Genomic DNA, 15,986 nt, shown 5'->3' on the forward strand with positions numbered 1-15,986 from the left:
CCAGAAACCCTATTCAGCCAAGTGAGGGGATTGTGGTCAATAACCACAGTAAATTCTCAACCATACAGATATGGCCTCAGTTTTCTAAGGGCCCATACTACAGCCAGGCATTCCTTTTCTACAGTTGCATAGGCCACTTCTCGGTCCAGCAGTTTCCTGCTTAGGTAGGCAATGGGGTGCTCCTCCCCAGCAGCATTCACTTGGCTGGGAACAGCTCCCAGTCCATAAGCAGAGGCATCTGTCTGCACAATAAATCTCCTCTTGTAGTCCGGGGCAGCAAGAACAGGATCACAGACGAGGGCGTTCTTCAGCAGGTTAAAAGCCTCGTCACATGCTGGAGTCCAGGTCACCACTCTGGGCATGGCTTTCTTCGTAAGGTCCGTAAGAGGTTTGGCCACAGTACTGAGATGAGAAACAAATTTCCTTTAATAGCTAGCAGTGCCCAAAAAAGCCATAACTTGTTTCTTGGTTTGGGGTACAGGCCATTCTCTGATAGCCTGTATTTTGGCAGGTTCAGGACGTAGTTTCCCTCCCCCTACCCTATGCCCCAGGTATTGTACTTCACCCATCCCCAACTGGCACTTATCAGGTCGAATTGTTAGGCCAGCTGCATAAAGTCGGTCGAGAACAACAGCTACTCAAATGATCCTCCCATGTGTGACTAAATATAGCAATATCGTCCAAATAGGCACAAGCAAAGTCGCCGCATCCCAGCAGTATCTGGTCCACCATTCGCTGAAATGTGGCAGGGGCATTCTTCATACCGAACGGCATGTATAGGAATTCAAACAGAACAAAGGGGGTTATAAAAGTCGATCTTTCTGTTCCTCCCTCCGTTAGAGGGATTTGCCAGTATCCCTTGCTGAGATCCAAGGTGGTGACATATTTTGCCCCAGCTAGCCGGTCTAGAAGTTCATCGATGCGGGGCATTGGGTAGGCATCGCTAATGGTATGGTCATTTAATCGCCTGTAGTCCACGCAAAATCTAGTACTGCCATATTTCTTGGGTACTAACACCACAGGAGAGGCCAAAGGACTTTGGGAGGCCTGAATTACCCCCAGCTGTAACATCTCCTCCAGCTCACGTTGCATGGTGCTTCTAACAGATTCTGGTACCCGGTAAGGAGCCTGCTGTATAGGGCGGATGCCCTGGGTGTCCACATTATGCTGAGTTACTGTGGTTTGCCCTGGTCGGGATGAGAAAGCAGTCTGTCTTTGGTGAAGCACTTCCAGCATTTGTTTCTGTTGTAAGGAATTCAAGTGGTCCCCCAGAGGAACCTGTTCCACAGTGGATAGAGTTCTCGCAGCTTCAACAAGATCAGGTAACAGGTCCTCTTCCTCTCTTCTGAAACTAGCTGACAACTGGCTATCACAGGTAGGGTCCGGTCATGATATTCCTTGATCATATTCACGTGGACAGTCTTTTGCCTTCGACCCTGGTTATCTAAAGCAAGGAGGTAATTGTTGGCGTTACGTTTTCTGAGAACTCGGAAGGGACCTTCCCAAGTGGTCTGAAGTTTATTTTGTGGATGAGGAACAATCATCAAGACCCGTTGTCCTTCTGCAAACTCTCGATAGCGTGCTTTGCGGTCATACTGTCTTCTGTCTGGTTTGAGCTATCCGTACATGATCCTGAGCAAACCAAGCCAGTTGAGCTAGAGTTTTGCGAAGCTTCAGGACATATGGGACAACAGGGATTCCTGTATCTTCCACTTGCCCCTCCAAATATTCTTTTAACAGGGTTAAGGGTCCTCTGACCTTCCTTCCATAGATCAGCTCAAATGGAGAAAACCCTGTGGACTCCTGGGGAACTTCCCGGTAGGCAAATAGGTAGATACTTCTCCCAGTCTGAATCTATTTCAGTGAAGGCCTTTAGCATATTCTTCAGGGTGCCATTAAACCTTTCACAAAGCCAATTAGTTTGAGGATGATATGGTGTAGTTCGGATCGCTCGTACTTCACAAGTGCGCCAGAGACACTGTACCAGCTCTGACATGAACTGGGAGCCTTGGTCCGATAGGATCTCACTTGGGAATCCCACTCTAGTGAAAATTGTAACCAGGGCCTCGGCTACTTTGGCGGCAGAAATACTTGACAGGGCCACCGCTTCTGGGTATCTAGTGGCATAGTCCACAACAGTGAGAATGTACTGCTTTCCAGATTTACTGGGTTTAGCCAGGGGTCCAATAATATCAACAGCTACTCTTTGGAAGGGCTCTTCTATTATGGGGAGAGGTTGCAAGGGTGCCTTTGGATGATCTCCTGGTCGCCCACTACGCTGACATATGTCGCAAGTTCGGCAGAAATGTGCTACTGCTTGAGAAATCCCAGACCAATAGAAAACCTGAGCTAATCGTCTCTCCGTTCGGGTTTTCCCTTGATGGCCGGCAGTAGAGATATCATGAGCAAGGTGAAGTAGGGAAACCCTGTATTTCTGAGGAACAATCAGCTGCTTACTAGAATTCCAGGGTTTATCTGGAGAGGTAGTATTGGTAACAAGATATAGAAGTCCATTTTCTTTCATAATTTTTTCCCCATATTCCCCTATCTGCCCCACTTCAGCCCGAACTCTAAAACTGGCTAGGGTAGGGTCAGTCTCTACTTCTTGTCTAAACTGAGCTTTATCCCAAGGGACACATATTCTCCCCAACAGAAGAGTCACTCACCGGCTGCGAAGGCAATGCTGATGGTTTTACCTCCAATGACGGGTTGAGCATATCCGTTTGTGCATCTCTCTTGGCTTGACTTCGGATTACTGCACCCACAAAGTGGCACTGAAGATCCCCCACATCATTTCCTAGAAGAATGTCTGCAGGAAGGCCACTCATCACACCAATAATGAATCATTTTGCCCCAAAGCCATAGTCCAAGATCACGTTGGCTTTTGGGATATTCCTCTGGGTGCCCCCAGCCAATTCAATGGCAATCCCTGGTCCCTTTTGAATGGCTTCTGGCTGAACCACCCGGGGATCAGCTATAGTGAGAAATGCTCCCGAGTCACGGAAGCCAACAACCTTTTGGCCATCCAGCATAACTTCCTGTAGATGTTTGCTCCACAGATCAGAAGAACAGGTGGCGGTGGCCCGCACCCCATAAACTCCAGGTAGTGGGGCAGACATATCATGGTCACTTGGCAAGTCATCACGGAGTGAAAAAAGCTCTTCCTCTGTTGAAGGTGTCTGTAGATAATGGATTGGCCATGTTGGGGTGTGGCCATTCCTCCTCCGACCACCTGGACAGGCAGCTTGCAGATGCCCAGGCTGCCCACATCCATAACATCTACATTCTGCTATTCTTCCCCAGCGTCGCATTCCAGAAGATGCGGTAGCAGCTGCAGGCACTTTCACACGGGTATCAGTAGGGCGGTGAACATAGGGGACTGAAGATAAAGGAGCCACTGGTGATGAAGGGGAGTTGGTAGTTCTTTTTCCATCTGTCAGCAACTTTTTCCACTGAGGCTTGATGGTGAGAACCTCATCAACGAAGGCGGCAGCTTGTTCTACTGTAGCTGGCTTTCTCTCACGCACCCATTCCCTGATCTCTGTGGGACACTTCGCAAAGAACTGTTCTTTTAGGATGGCCTGGAGGATGGTGTCCGGCGTTAAGGCCCCCTCCCCCTCCAGCCAGCGATGGCATGCTTTTTTGATTCTATGGGCGTACATTTTAAAAGACCCATGCCTCCTACAGGTTAGCAAGCGGAACGGAGTCCTGTAGGTCTCTGGAGTCACAGCATAATGTTCCAGAATGGTTTCTTTGATGTCCTCATACTCTTGATTCCACAGAGGGTCCATAGCTCTGTTTGCATCCGCAGCCCCACCGTCAAAAAGTCCCACCAGATGTCTGACCCGCTCCATTTCTGGGACTTCCATTAACTGACATTGATGTTCAAAGTCTTGGAAGAATCCCTCAATGTCCCCTGCAGCCTTGTTAAATGGCTTAAAGTCCTTATGGGACACTTTTGGAGGATCCCTCATGGTGGGAGTTATGGTGGAGGTCTGCCTGTGGGTTCTAGCTGCTTCCTCAAAGAGATGCCTTTCATGAGCTCTCCGAATATCCTCCCGTTTAGCTTTAATGGTGGCTTCTTCTCCCAGCAAGGCCATCTCCTCCTCATACCACACAACCTACTGACTTTTCTGAGTATTTACCTCCAGGTCCCGTCTTTCCTCCAATTGCTCTGGGAGTCCCTCTCCAGTGCCATCTTGAAAGCTAGCTCCTTCCAAAGCCTCAGTCAGTTGATCCTTGTACAATCCTTTGTAACTGACCCCTAATTCACGGGCCTTTGTCTGTAGGTTCATCACAGTCCAGTTCCTGTATCCTGAGGTTCTGGTTCCATTTGTTGCTGGGCCGCGGATCTCCATTCCCTCTGCTCTGATCCCACTGCTGCCACCAGTTTGTGACGGGGTGTGCAACAGAGCAAGAAGGGACAGCAGACCGATGAATAAGCAGGTATAAGAAAGAAATGCGGCACTCACCATCTGTCTTCAGCTAAAAATGTCCTTTATTTAGCACTTAAGCCTTCACAAACATGATGCGGCATTGGCAGGAGTATACGAGGGAGCGGGGGAGTGACAGGAATTCCACAGAAAAAGGGACTAGGGGCAATTCATCGGATCTTGGCAAACACGGAAAAAGATCATGATTTCATTTCGTTCGTAATGGACGGATTAGAGTTTGTACTTTCGCATAATGCGTTCAAATTTTTAGACAGATGGTATCTCCAAAAGACCGGTACCGCAATGGGTATTTCGGGAACATGCGTTTTCGCGAACCTGTTTTTGGCAGCGTTTGAGGAAAAGCATGTCACCAGACCCCAAAACCCATATCTTAAACATATACGGCTATACTTACGCTTTGCCGACGATATTTTTCTAATATGGGATGGAGGAGAGCAGACTTTCAATGAATTTGTATAGTTTTTAAACGAGAATAACGATGAAAACATGAAATTTACGGCGGTGTTCGGTAAAAATCAATTGGAATTTTTAGACATGAAGGTTGAAATCAAAGAGGAATTAATTAAAACAAGTGTTCACAGAAAAACAACCTCTACGAATAATATTTTACATTTTCAGAGCGCCCACCCTAGTCACACCAAACAAAGTATCCCGTACAACCAGATGGTGAGGCTGAGAAAAATCAATAATGATGAGGTCAGTTATAAAAAACAAATTAAAGAATTAAAAACACGACTCACTAATAGAGGGTACCCTGATCATATCTTGCAGCAGGCAGAACGTCGCGCAGGGAATTTATCCCAGATAAAACTCTTGGAAAAAGGCAAAAAAGGTCAAAATAAAAATAAAATAATAAAAAATACCGCAGAAAATAGGGCGGATAATCCGAGTAACAACCGGCGTTTTACCTTTACATTTAAACACAGCCCAATGGATAGGGAAATCCATGCGGCCATACGAAGAAATTGGCATGTACTTTAAATAGATTTTAGCAATCTAACCGCATCAGCCCCTTTATTTGCCTAGTTTGGTAGTTAAAAAAATCGCCTCTCACAAATTGAGAATTGGATTAAAAAAAAAAAAAATCGCCACACGGTAACTTTAAATGCGGTAGTTGCAGCTTCTGCCACTTGCATAAAACTGACAATCCCCTAAAACTGGGATCTACAGAGCACTTAGTAAGGGATTTTATAACATGCAAAAGTAAATTTATTGTATACGTTATTTTTTGCCCATGCAACCGATTTTATATCGGAAAAACCATAAGACCTCTGATGGTCCGGTTTCGTGAACACTTTAATTCAGTGTCCACTCGGAAGGGGCGGGTGCGTTTTGTGAAGCACATGCAGGAGGAACACTGCGGTGACCCCAATCTCCTACGGTTTGCTGGGCTTGAGATGGTTAATTTCACCGAGCAGGGGGTAATCATGGCAAGTTACTTTTGCAGCGTGAAGCTAAGTGGATTCTAAAAACTAATGCACAAGGTCCCTTAGGACTAAATGATAAGCTAGACATGGCGATCTTTAACTCGTGTGTAGGAAGCAGTCTGTAATCAGAGTTTGTTGTTTTTAACACTGTATAAAGAAAGAGAAGATAAAAAAGAAAAAAAAAAAGGAAAAAAATGTTGGGGTTTTTTTTTTTGTGTGTGGTGAGTCTTTCTATAAAAGGAAATTACATCACCGTTGCAACACACATGGACCCGTAGAAGCGCCTGTGCGTGAAATGGCCGTCGTCCTCCCCTGTCACTCCCCCGCTCCCTCGTATACTCCTGCCAATGCCGCATCATGTTTGTGAAGGCTTAAAGGGAACCTGTCACCCCGTTTTTTGAGATATAAATACTGTTAAATAGGGCCTGCGCTGTGCGTTACTATAGTGTATGTAGTGTACCCTGATTCCCCACCTACGCTGCGCAATACATTACCAAAGTAGCCGTTTTCGCCTGTCAATCAGGCTGGTCAGGTCGGGTGGGCGTGTTCACAGCGCTGTTTCTTCCTCAGCTTTACGTTGGTGGCGTAGTGGTGTCCGCACGTTGAGGTGACTAATCCACTGTGGGCACGTGAACAAGGAGCGCGCAATCTGCGCTATCACCCCCTGTCATCGGTGGGGGCGGCCACCTTCCTGGGGCCGCGTGTGCGCAGATGTAGTGCTCTGCTGCACGGGGCTTCAGGAAAATGGCCGCGGGATGCCGCGCGTGCGCACAAGAGATCGCGGCGGCCATTTTCCCAAAGCCGAGTTTGCATCTCGGCTTTGGGAAAATGGCCGCCGCGATCTCTTGTGCGCACGCGCGGCATCCCGCGGCCATTTTCCTGAAGCCCCGTGCAGCAGAGCACTACATCTGCGCACGCGCGGCCCCAGGAAGATGGCCGCCCCCACCGATGACAGGGGGTGATAGCGCAGATCGCGCGCTCCTTGTTCACGTGCCCACAGTGGATTAGTCACCTCAACGTGCGGACACCACTACGCCACCAACGTAAAGCTGAGGAAGAAACAGCGCTGTGAACACGCCCACCCGACCTGACCAGCCTGATTGACAGGCGAAAACGGCTACTTTGGTAATGTATTGCGCAGCGTAGGTGGGGAATCAGGGTACACTACATACACTATAGTAACGCACAGCGCAGGCCCTATTTAACAGTATTTATATCTCAATCTCAAAAAACGGGGTGACAGGTTCCCTTTAAGTGCTAAATAAAGGACATTTTTAGCTGAAGACAGATGGTGAGTGCCGCATTTCTTTCTTATACCTGCTCACTCTGATTCCTGGATTCTGTATGCAGAGCACCACCTGGATCTCATCAGAGGCCAGTAGCGTCCACTCCTTGTAAGATCACATGTAAAATTGCTTTGATACACAGCTTTTCAGTGCCGGTCACATCTTTTCTCTATCGATTGTAGACCGATGAATAATCCAAGAGACCTTTATTGCAACTGAGAGAATATTCTGGCAAACAGTGATCAGGTTCTTCAATTTACAATAAGGCCGCAACAAAATAACAAATCCAGGGCGACACCCGATAATCCGACTCCAAGGAAAACAAAACACTAGTTCATAGACAGACACCAGGATCTGGCCACAGCAGCAGGTCCTAGCTCCTCACACCACACAGGTCCCAGAAGAATTATAGTATATCCATGGGCTTATTGTTCCACCCCTAGGGATCAGCCCCTTGGATGGGTGGAGGGGCTCACACCCACCCTCAAACATTTGTTACCTGGAGCTGAAAGTACAAAAGAGGCTTCAGATGTCCAGTCCCACTGTCCCAGCTAGTCTGAGAAGCCCCCTGCAGAGAGCAACAAAGGAACACAATGTCCCCCACCAGAAGCAGGGTAGGAAATGTTAATGAAGTATGGTCTATGAAATCAGGGCGGGGGTGGTACTCCGTTACATGGGGTCCTGTTACTCCAGCAGCGCTGGTGGAGGGTGAGCTGGTTTATTGCCTTGCATCTATGTCCTGTTACTGTGTAGGGCGGCACTATATCACTTTTTTTTCATCTGACGCCGTGTAGAAGTCGGGGAATAAATGGGGAATGTGCTCAGGAAGGGATCAGCTACTGATGACTGTTACCGTATATACTCGAGTATAAGCCAACCCGAGTATAAGCCGACCCCCCTAATTTTGCCACAAAAAACTAGGAAAACTTACAGACTCGAGTATAAGCCTAGGGTGGAAAATGCAGCAGCTACCGGTAAATTTCAAAAATAAAAATAGGTACCAATAAAAGTAAAATTAATTGAGATATTAGTAGGTTAAGTGTATTTGACTATCCATATTGAATCAGGAGTCTCATATAATGCTTCATACAGTTCATGATGGGCCCCCTAAGATGCTCCATACAGTTCATGATGGGCCCCATAAGAACTCGGCTTCAGGAAAATGGCCGTCGAGATCGCCATCTGCGCACACGCGGCATCCCGCGGCCATTTTCCTGAAGCCCCGGGAAGCCGAGAAGAACCATCTGCGCACGCGCGGCCTCACAAAGATGGCCGCGCCCACCGATAAACGGCTGAATAGCGCAGATCGCGCTATTTTCCTTGAAGCTGCGCAGTGGATTCGCCACTTGGCCATGCGCACACCACTACGCCACCAACGGAGATCTGGGGGAGAAACAGCGCTGTCACCACGCCCATATGACCTGACCAGTGTGAGTGACAGCCCAAAACGGCGACTTTACAAAGGTATTTAAGCAGCATAGGTGGGGAATAAAGGCTCCAAAATACACTAATGTAAAGCCCAGCTCTGCCCCTATTTAACGCTATTTTTAGCTCTTCTTGAAAAAACGGGGTGACAGGTTCCCTTTAACAAAAAAGTGTGAAACAACTGAAATTATGTCTTATATTCTAGGTTCCTCAAAGTAGCTACCTTTTACTTTGATGACTGCTTTGCACACTCTTGGCATTCTCTTAATGAGCTTCAATAGGTAGTCACCGGGAATGGTCTTCCAACAATCTTGAAGGAGTTCCCAGAGATGCTTAGCACTTGTTGGCCCTTTTGCCTTCACTCTGCGGTCCAGCTCACCCCAAACCATCTCGATTGGGTTCAGGTCTGGTGACTGTGGAGGCCAGGTCATCTGGCGTAGCACCCCATCACTCTCCTTCTTGGTCAAATAGCCCTTACACAGCCTGGAGGTGTGTTTGGGGTCATTGTCCTGTTGAAAAATAAATGATGGTCCAACTAAACGCAAACCGGATGGAATAGCATGCCGCTGCAAGATGCTGTGGTAGCCATGCTGGTTCAGTATGCCTTCAATTTTGAATAAATCCCCAAAGGTGACACCAGCAAAGCACCCCCGCACCATCACACCTCCTCCTCCATGCTTCACGGTGGGAACCAGGCATGTAGAGTCCATCTGTTCACCTTTTCTGCTTCGCACAAAGACACGGTGGTTGGAAACAAAGATCTCAAATTTGGATTCATCAGACCAAAGCACAGATTTCCACTGGTCTAATGTCCATTCCTTGTCTTCTTTTAGCCCAAACAAGTCTTCTGCTTGTTGCCTGTCCTTAGCAGTGGTTTCCTAGCAGCTATTTTACCATGAAGGAATGCTGCACAAAGTCTCCTCTTAACAGTTGTTGTAGAGATGTGTCTCCTGCTAGAACTCTGTGTGGCATTGACCTGGTCTCTAATCTGAGCTGCTGTTAACCTGCGACTTCTGAAGCTGGTGACTCGTATAAACTTCCTCAGAAGCAGAGGTGACTCTTGGTCTTCTTTTCCTTGGGCGGTCCTCATGTGAGCCAGTTTCTTTGTAGCGCTTGATGGTTTTTGCCACTGTACTTGGGGACACTTTCAAAGTTTTCCCAATTTTTCGGACTGACTGACCTTCATTTCTTAAAGTAATGATGGCCACTCGTTTTTTTTTTTATTCAGCTGCTTTTTTCTTCCCATAATACAAAGTCTATTCAGTAGAACTATCAGCTGTGTATCCACCGGACTTCTGCACAACACAACTGATGGTCCCAACCCCATTTATAACGCAAATTGAAAACCATTCCCGGTGACTACCTCTTGAAGCTCATCAAGAGAATGCCAAGAGTGTGCAAAGTAGTCATCAAAGCAAAAGGTGGCTACTTTGAAGAACCTAGAATATAAGACATATTTTCAGTTGTTTCACACTTTTTTGTTAAGTATATAATTCCACATGTGTTAATTCATAGTTTTGATGCCTTCAGTGTGAATGTACAATTTTTATAGTCATAAAAATACAGAAAAATCTTTAATTGAGAAGGTGTGTCCAAACTTTTGGTCTGTACTGTATGTATGTATGTATGTAATGAATGAATGAATGAATGAATGAATGAATGAATATGTGAGAGCAGGATTTATATTTACAGCATGTGTCCCGACTTCATTTTAGATATTCTACATGCATTTCTTGCTTTCCAGAATGCAGTTTGAGTCTGTGTGCAAGTTTTGAGAGGAGTTTTTGGAATGTCTTTGTCTAAAGACTTAGAAATAATGGAGGAACTAAACCAGAGTGAGAGACACAACTAAACTCTTTGGCTGGGTGTAGACAGTATTACATTAATCCAATGAGATTTATGTAACATAATGCCAGTTCATATTTAGAGATAAGATGAGCCAATCACATTGTTACAATGCATGATTATTAATAACCTATAGAAGATGATGTCATGAAGTAATAAAGAAAGATCTGGTTTGATGCTCAATGTACAGAGTGGCTCTTCCGTGCACGTAATTGGATTTTACGATTTAATTTGGAGCAGGCACAACATCTCAGAACATTTCACATTATTTGGCGATGAAAAATACATACTACATAGTAACGTAGTTATTAAGGTTGAAGGAAGACTTTAAGTCCATAAAGTCCATCTAGTTCAACCCATAGCCTAACCTAACATGCCCTAACATGTTGATCCAGAGGAAGGCAAAGAAAAACCCATGTGGCAAAGAGTAAGCTCCACATTGGGGGGAAAAATTCCTTCCCGATGCCACATACGGAAATCAGACTAGTTCCTTGGATCAACACCCTATCAAGGAATCTAGTATATATAACCTGTAACATTATACTTTTCAAGGAAGGCATCCAGTCCCCTCTTAAATTTAAGTAATGAATCACTCATTACATCACACGGCAGAGAGTTCCATAGTCTCACTGCTCTTACAGTAAAGAATTTTCTTCTGTTATTATGCTTAAACCTTCTTTCCTCCAGACGTAGAAGATGCCCCCTTGTCTCTGTCTCAGGTCTATGATTAAAAAGATCATCAGAAACGTCTTTGTACTGTCCCCTCATATATTTATACATTAAAATAAGATCACCCCTTAGCTTTCGTTTTTCCAAACTAAATAGCCCTAATTGTAATAACCTATCTTGGTATTGCAGACCCCAGTCCTCTAATAACCTTGGTTGCTCTTCTCTGCACCCGCTCTAGTTCAGCTATATCTTTCTTTAACACTGGAAACCAGAACTGTACACAGTATTCTAAGTGTGGTCGAACTAGTGACTTGTATAGAGGTAAAATTATGTTCTCCTCATGAGCATCTATGCCTCTTTTAATGCATCCCATTATTTTATTTGTCTTTGTAGCAGCTGCCTGACACTGGCCACTAAATGTGAGTTTGTCGTCCACCCATACACCCAGGTCTTTTTCATTGATGGTTTTGCCCAGTGTTTTACAATTAAGCACATGGTTATACATCTTATTACTTCTGCCCAAGTGCATGATTTTTATAGAATGTATTTAATTTTCTGTATTTATTTAATGCCTCATCACTACCTACTTCCTTTAATTCTCTAAATGCTTTCTTTTTGTCACTTATTGCGCCCCTTTCAGCTCTATTTAGCCATATTGGTTTCCTCCTATTTCTAGTATGTTTATTCCCATATGGTATATACTGTGCACAGGTCCTATCCAGGATGCTAATAAACGTCTCCCATTTTCTTTGTGTATTTTTATGTCTCAGGATATCGTCCTAGTTAATTGCACCAAGATCATCTCTCATCCATAGGAAATTTGCCCTCCTTGTAACCACTCTACTACACATCTTATTAAAGGATACATAAAAACTTATTTTGTGATCACTATTCCCCAAGTGACCCCCAACCCTTATATTTGATATGCGGTCTGGCCTGTTGGTTAATATTAGGTCTAGCAGTACCCCCCTTCTTGTTGGGTCCTGAACCAGTTGTGAAAGGTAACTGTCATGGCCCAAAGTATTGGCACCCTTGAAATTATTATAGAAAATGAAGTATTTCTCCAATAAAATTATTGGAACACCACCAGAAAAAAAAAAAAAACAGTAAAAAAGGAAAATTGGACATACTAAAAATTAAAAAACTAAAAATTACCTGGACAAAATTGTTGGCATCCTCAACTTAATATTTGGTTGCAGTTATTTATTCCAAAAGGTGTGCAATCAATCGCTTCCTATAACCATCAACAAGCTTCTTACACTTCTTAACTGGAATTTTTTGGCTGTTCTTTTTTTGCAAACTGTTCCAGGACTGTCATATTGCATGAAGGGTGGCTTCTCCCAACAGCAATTTTAAAATTTCTCCATAGTTGTTCAATGGGGTTTAGATCCGGACTCATTGCTGGCCACTTCAGAACTCTCCAGTGCTTTATTTTCATCCATTTCTGGGTGCTTCTTGAAGTATGTTTGGGGTCATTGTCCTGCTGGAAGACGCATGATGCAAACCCAGCTTTCTGACACTGGGCACTACATTGCGATCCATAATCATTTGGTAATCTTCATCAGATTTCACGATGCCTTGATCACAGTCAAGGCACCCAGTGCCAGAGGCACCAAAACAACCCAAAAACAGATTTGAACCTCCACCATACTTGACTTTAGGTACTCTGTTCATTTCTTTGTAGGACTCATTGATTTTACGGTAAACAGCAGAATGAGGAGATGAGTTTACCAAAAAGATCTATCTTGGTCTCATCTGTTCACAAGACGCATTCCCAGAAGGATTTTCGCTTACTCTTGTACATTTCGGCAAACTGCAGTCTACCTTTTTTTGCCTTTGTGTCAGAAGTGGGGACCTCCTGGGTCTTCTGCCATAGCATTTCATTCAAATGTCGAGTGATAGTTCGCGCTTACACCGCTGCACCCTGAGCCTGCAGGATAGCTTAACTTTTGTTGGAACTTGATAGGGGCTGCTTATCCAACACTCGGACTATCCTGCGTTGCAACCTTTCATCAATTTTTCTCTGCCATCTACGTCCAGGGAGATTAGCTACAGTGCCATGGGTTGTTAACTTCTTGATTATGTTGCGCACTGTGGACAAAGGAACATCAAGATATCTGGAGATGGACTTGCAACCTCAAGATCGTTGACATGGTCTACAATTTTGGATCTCAAGTCCACAGACAGTTCTTTTCTCCTCTTTCTGTTCTCCATGCTTAGTGTTGCACACACACATACACACAATGCAAAGATTGAGTCAATTTCTCTCCATTTTACCTAGTTTCAGGTGTGATTTTCATATCGTTGGCGCTGGTTACTTGCCATAGACAAATTTGCACAAGTATCACATGCTTGAAACAAAGCTGCTAACGCACAATTTTGATACATTTTTGAGGTGTTGCGTGAAATAATGGCCAATTTGCCCTTGCTTCTCTGATATTTTGTGTTGTACCAATAGAAAAGGAAATAAACATGTGTATAGCGAAATATGTGTAACTGCAATAATTTTCTGGGAAAAATACTTCATTTTCTGGAACAATTTCAAGGATGCCAACACTTTTGATTATGGCTGTGGAGTTGGAGTTGGTATAAAATGGACCGACTCCTAAAATATATAATAAATTAGATTCAGTAGTTCAGTGAAGGATGTGCTGGAAATGTTTTCATAATTTGGGAAAGTTATGAAATGTCCTATTCCTATAAAGAATTTATAAAATTATTTTAAAAATCTGGTATCACCGCGTCTCAAACTCAAAATACAAGATTAGTTACAGTAATTAAATCAATTCAAGTAAGAAAATTCAAAAACTTCAGAATTGCATTTTTCGGTTGCAGCACAAAAAATGCAGTAAGAAAAGATCATGACGTTGCATGTAACCCAAAATGGTATTTATGAAAACATAAAAACTCGGTAACCAGAAAACAAGCCCTCACAAAACTTCACACAGCTGACGGAAAACAAAAGTCACCTACAGGTTTGAAAAATGATGACAAGTGAATTTTTTTTTTTTTTTAAAGAATTTCAGAATTTTTTCTTTCATTACTTCTTTATAAAAAAAAAAAACAAAACAACAGGTGTTTGACATGCCCCGTAATTGTACTGACCTGGAGAATAATTTTATCAGGTCATTTTTACCACATAATGAATGCCATAAAAACATTTTTTCCACATTGCCAGTACATTGAATGGTAAAATATCTTGTGAGAAACAAGTCCTCAAGACTTTGTGAATGGAAATATAAAAAAAAAAGTTAAGGCTCTTAGAAGAAGGGGAAAAAATGAAAGTGTGAAAAACGGGTAATTGCCAGGTTGAAAAGTGGTTAAAGTATTCCTAGCACAGAATTGCTCCTGGTGCTGAAGTGGCTTCATGATCATTAAATTCCCAGAAGCTGGATCCTCACCAATCAGAAAGAGATAGCAGATGCAATGTAGCTATAGATAAGGTTAGTGTTTGACCCAAGACTCTCCCTCATGATCCAACCCACAGCATTACCCATAAAATCTGTGGAGTTGCCAGACGGTCAATGCTATAGTCTTCTCCCTTCTTCTAGAGGGCCATTGAGGTATTTAGAATATAAAAGAGCATAAGTGTCCATATACTTGACAACCCATGTTTTAAACAAACTGGGACGGATTTATTAATATTCAGATTTTTAGACCATGCACACCTACACTAGACAGTCTTATGTGCCAGATTTATCACAGTGGCTCATGCGGCTTGGTAAATATTTAATCTGTGTAGTGCAGGTTTATACCAACTATTTCTTGAATTACAGTACTTTGTATCAGAAATTTGTACCAAAATAAAGGTGCAATTTTTGGCACACTGTCACATTTAGCTAATGCCCCTTTAAAAAAAAACAGAACATACCCCAACTTTTGTTGTAATCTCACCCTTTTGTAGGACAAAGTATAGAAAGCGTGTAAAAAGCAAGATAAATGTGATGCAAGTCATGAAACAATTCTAGTCCATTTGGCTGAAAAATTCTACCCCCAATCACTATATAATACCGATGCCTGTGTGCTCTCTCTGCAGTTCTCCAAGGAAGGAAACCTTGCTCTCCTGGCGTCTTTGGTTCAGGAGCATACAGTTCTTTGGGTGTATATTTTCTTCCAGGAGCAAATGTTTTTTTAGCCGCCAAACCTGTGGTTAATTTGAAAAGAAATATTAATGAACTATTCCATTTTCAACAAAGTGGACACCAAATGCCCTTACACACCTAAAACAGCAAACAGATACTCACATCTTCCCCGGGTCCAATGCCAGCTCCCCACTGCTGCTCACATCACAGTTGCAGCACACCACTGAGGTGGATGGTGCGAGCTGCTGATATCAGTGACTGGTTTCAGAAGTGCTGTGCGCTGTTGAAGTGACATCACCGCCACTGTCAAAACTTCGATACCAGGGGGAAGCGGCTGCGGACCCAGTAGTGTAGTTATGTGCTATGTTTGTTATTTTAGGAATATAAGAGCGTTTGGTGGCCACTTTCCTCTCCAGTTATTGTACAGATTTTAGACTTGCCACAATAGCTTATAACATAGTCCTAAACAATTAATTGAAAACACAATGTAGAACCTTGTAGATCTGCATGACACATTATGCAATGTTGTTTCAGGCATACATTCTGTTAACCTGCTCATGCTACTGAAATGGAAGGGTTTTTGTAGATGCCAGTGGACCATAGATATTAATGAAAAAATATATGTTGGGTGACTGAATTATTACCTTATCTTACCTGAATGTCTCCAAATTACTGTAGCAAAAATGTCAAAAGCAAATAAAGAAAGTGTAAAACCAAGCAACTAAAAATGACACACACAAACAGGCTAATGGCCCCTCCCTGCTACATCCATAGCCATTACTAGACTTTTAGGTCTAA

At 43.7% G+C, this 15,986-nt stretch overlaps 1 protein-coding gene across 7 annotated transcripts in view; it reads right to left on the minus strand.

Moving 5' to 3' along the window:
• CEP78 (centrosomal protein 78) overlaps positions 1–15,986 on the minus strand; it is a 189,691-nt gene that overhangs the window by 83,683 nt on the left and 90,022 nt on the right. For all 7 annotated transcript variants that reach the window (XM_069762988.1, XM_069762979.1, XM_069762970.1 and 4 more), the window contains one exon: positions 15,118–15,250. In XM_069762988.1, coding sequence (XP_069619089.1) covers positions 15,118–15,250 — 133 coding nt within the window. The remainder of the gene's footprint in view (positions 1–15,117; positions 15,251–15,986) is intronic.

The sequence above is a fragment of the Ranitomeya imitator genome, chromosome 1 (assembly GCF_032444005.1).
Source record: "Ranitomeya imitator isolate aRanImi1 chromosome 1, aRanImi1.pri, whole genome shotgun sequence".
NCBI lineage: Eukaryota > Metazoa > Chordata > Amphibia > Anura > Dendrobatidae > Ranitomeya > Ranitomeya imitator.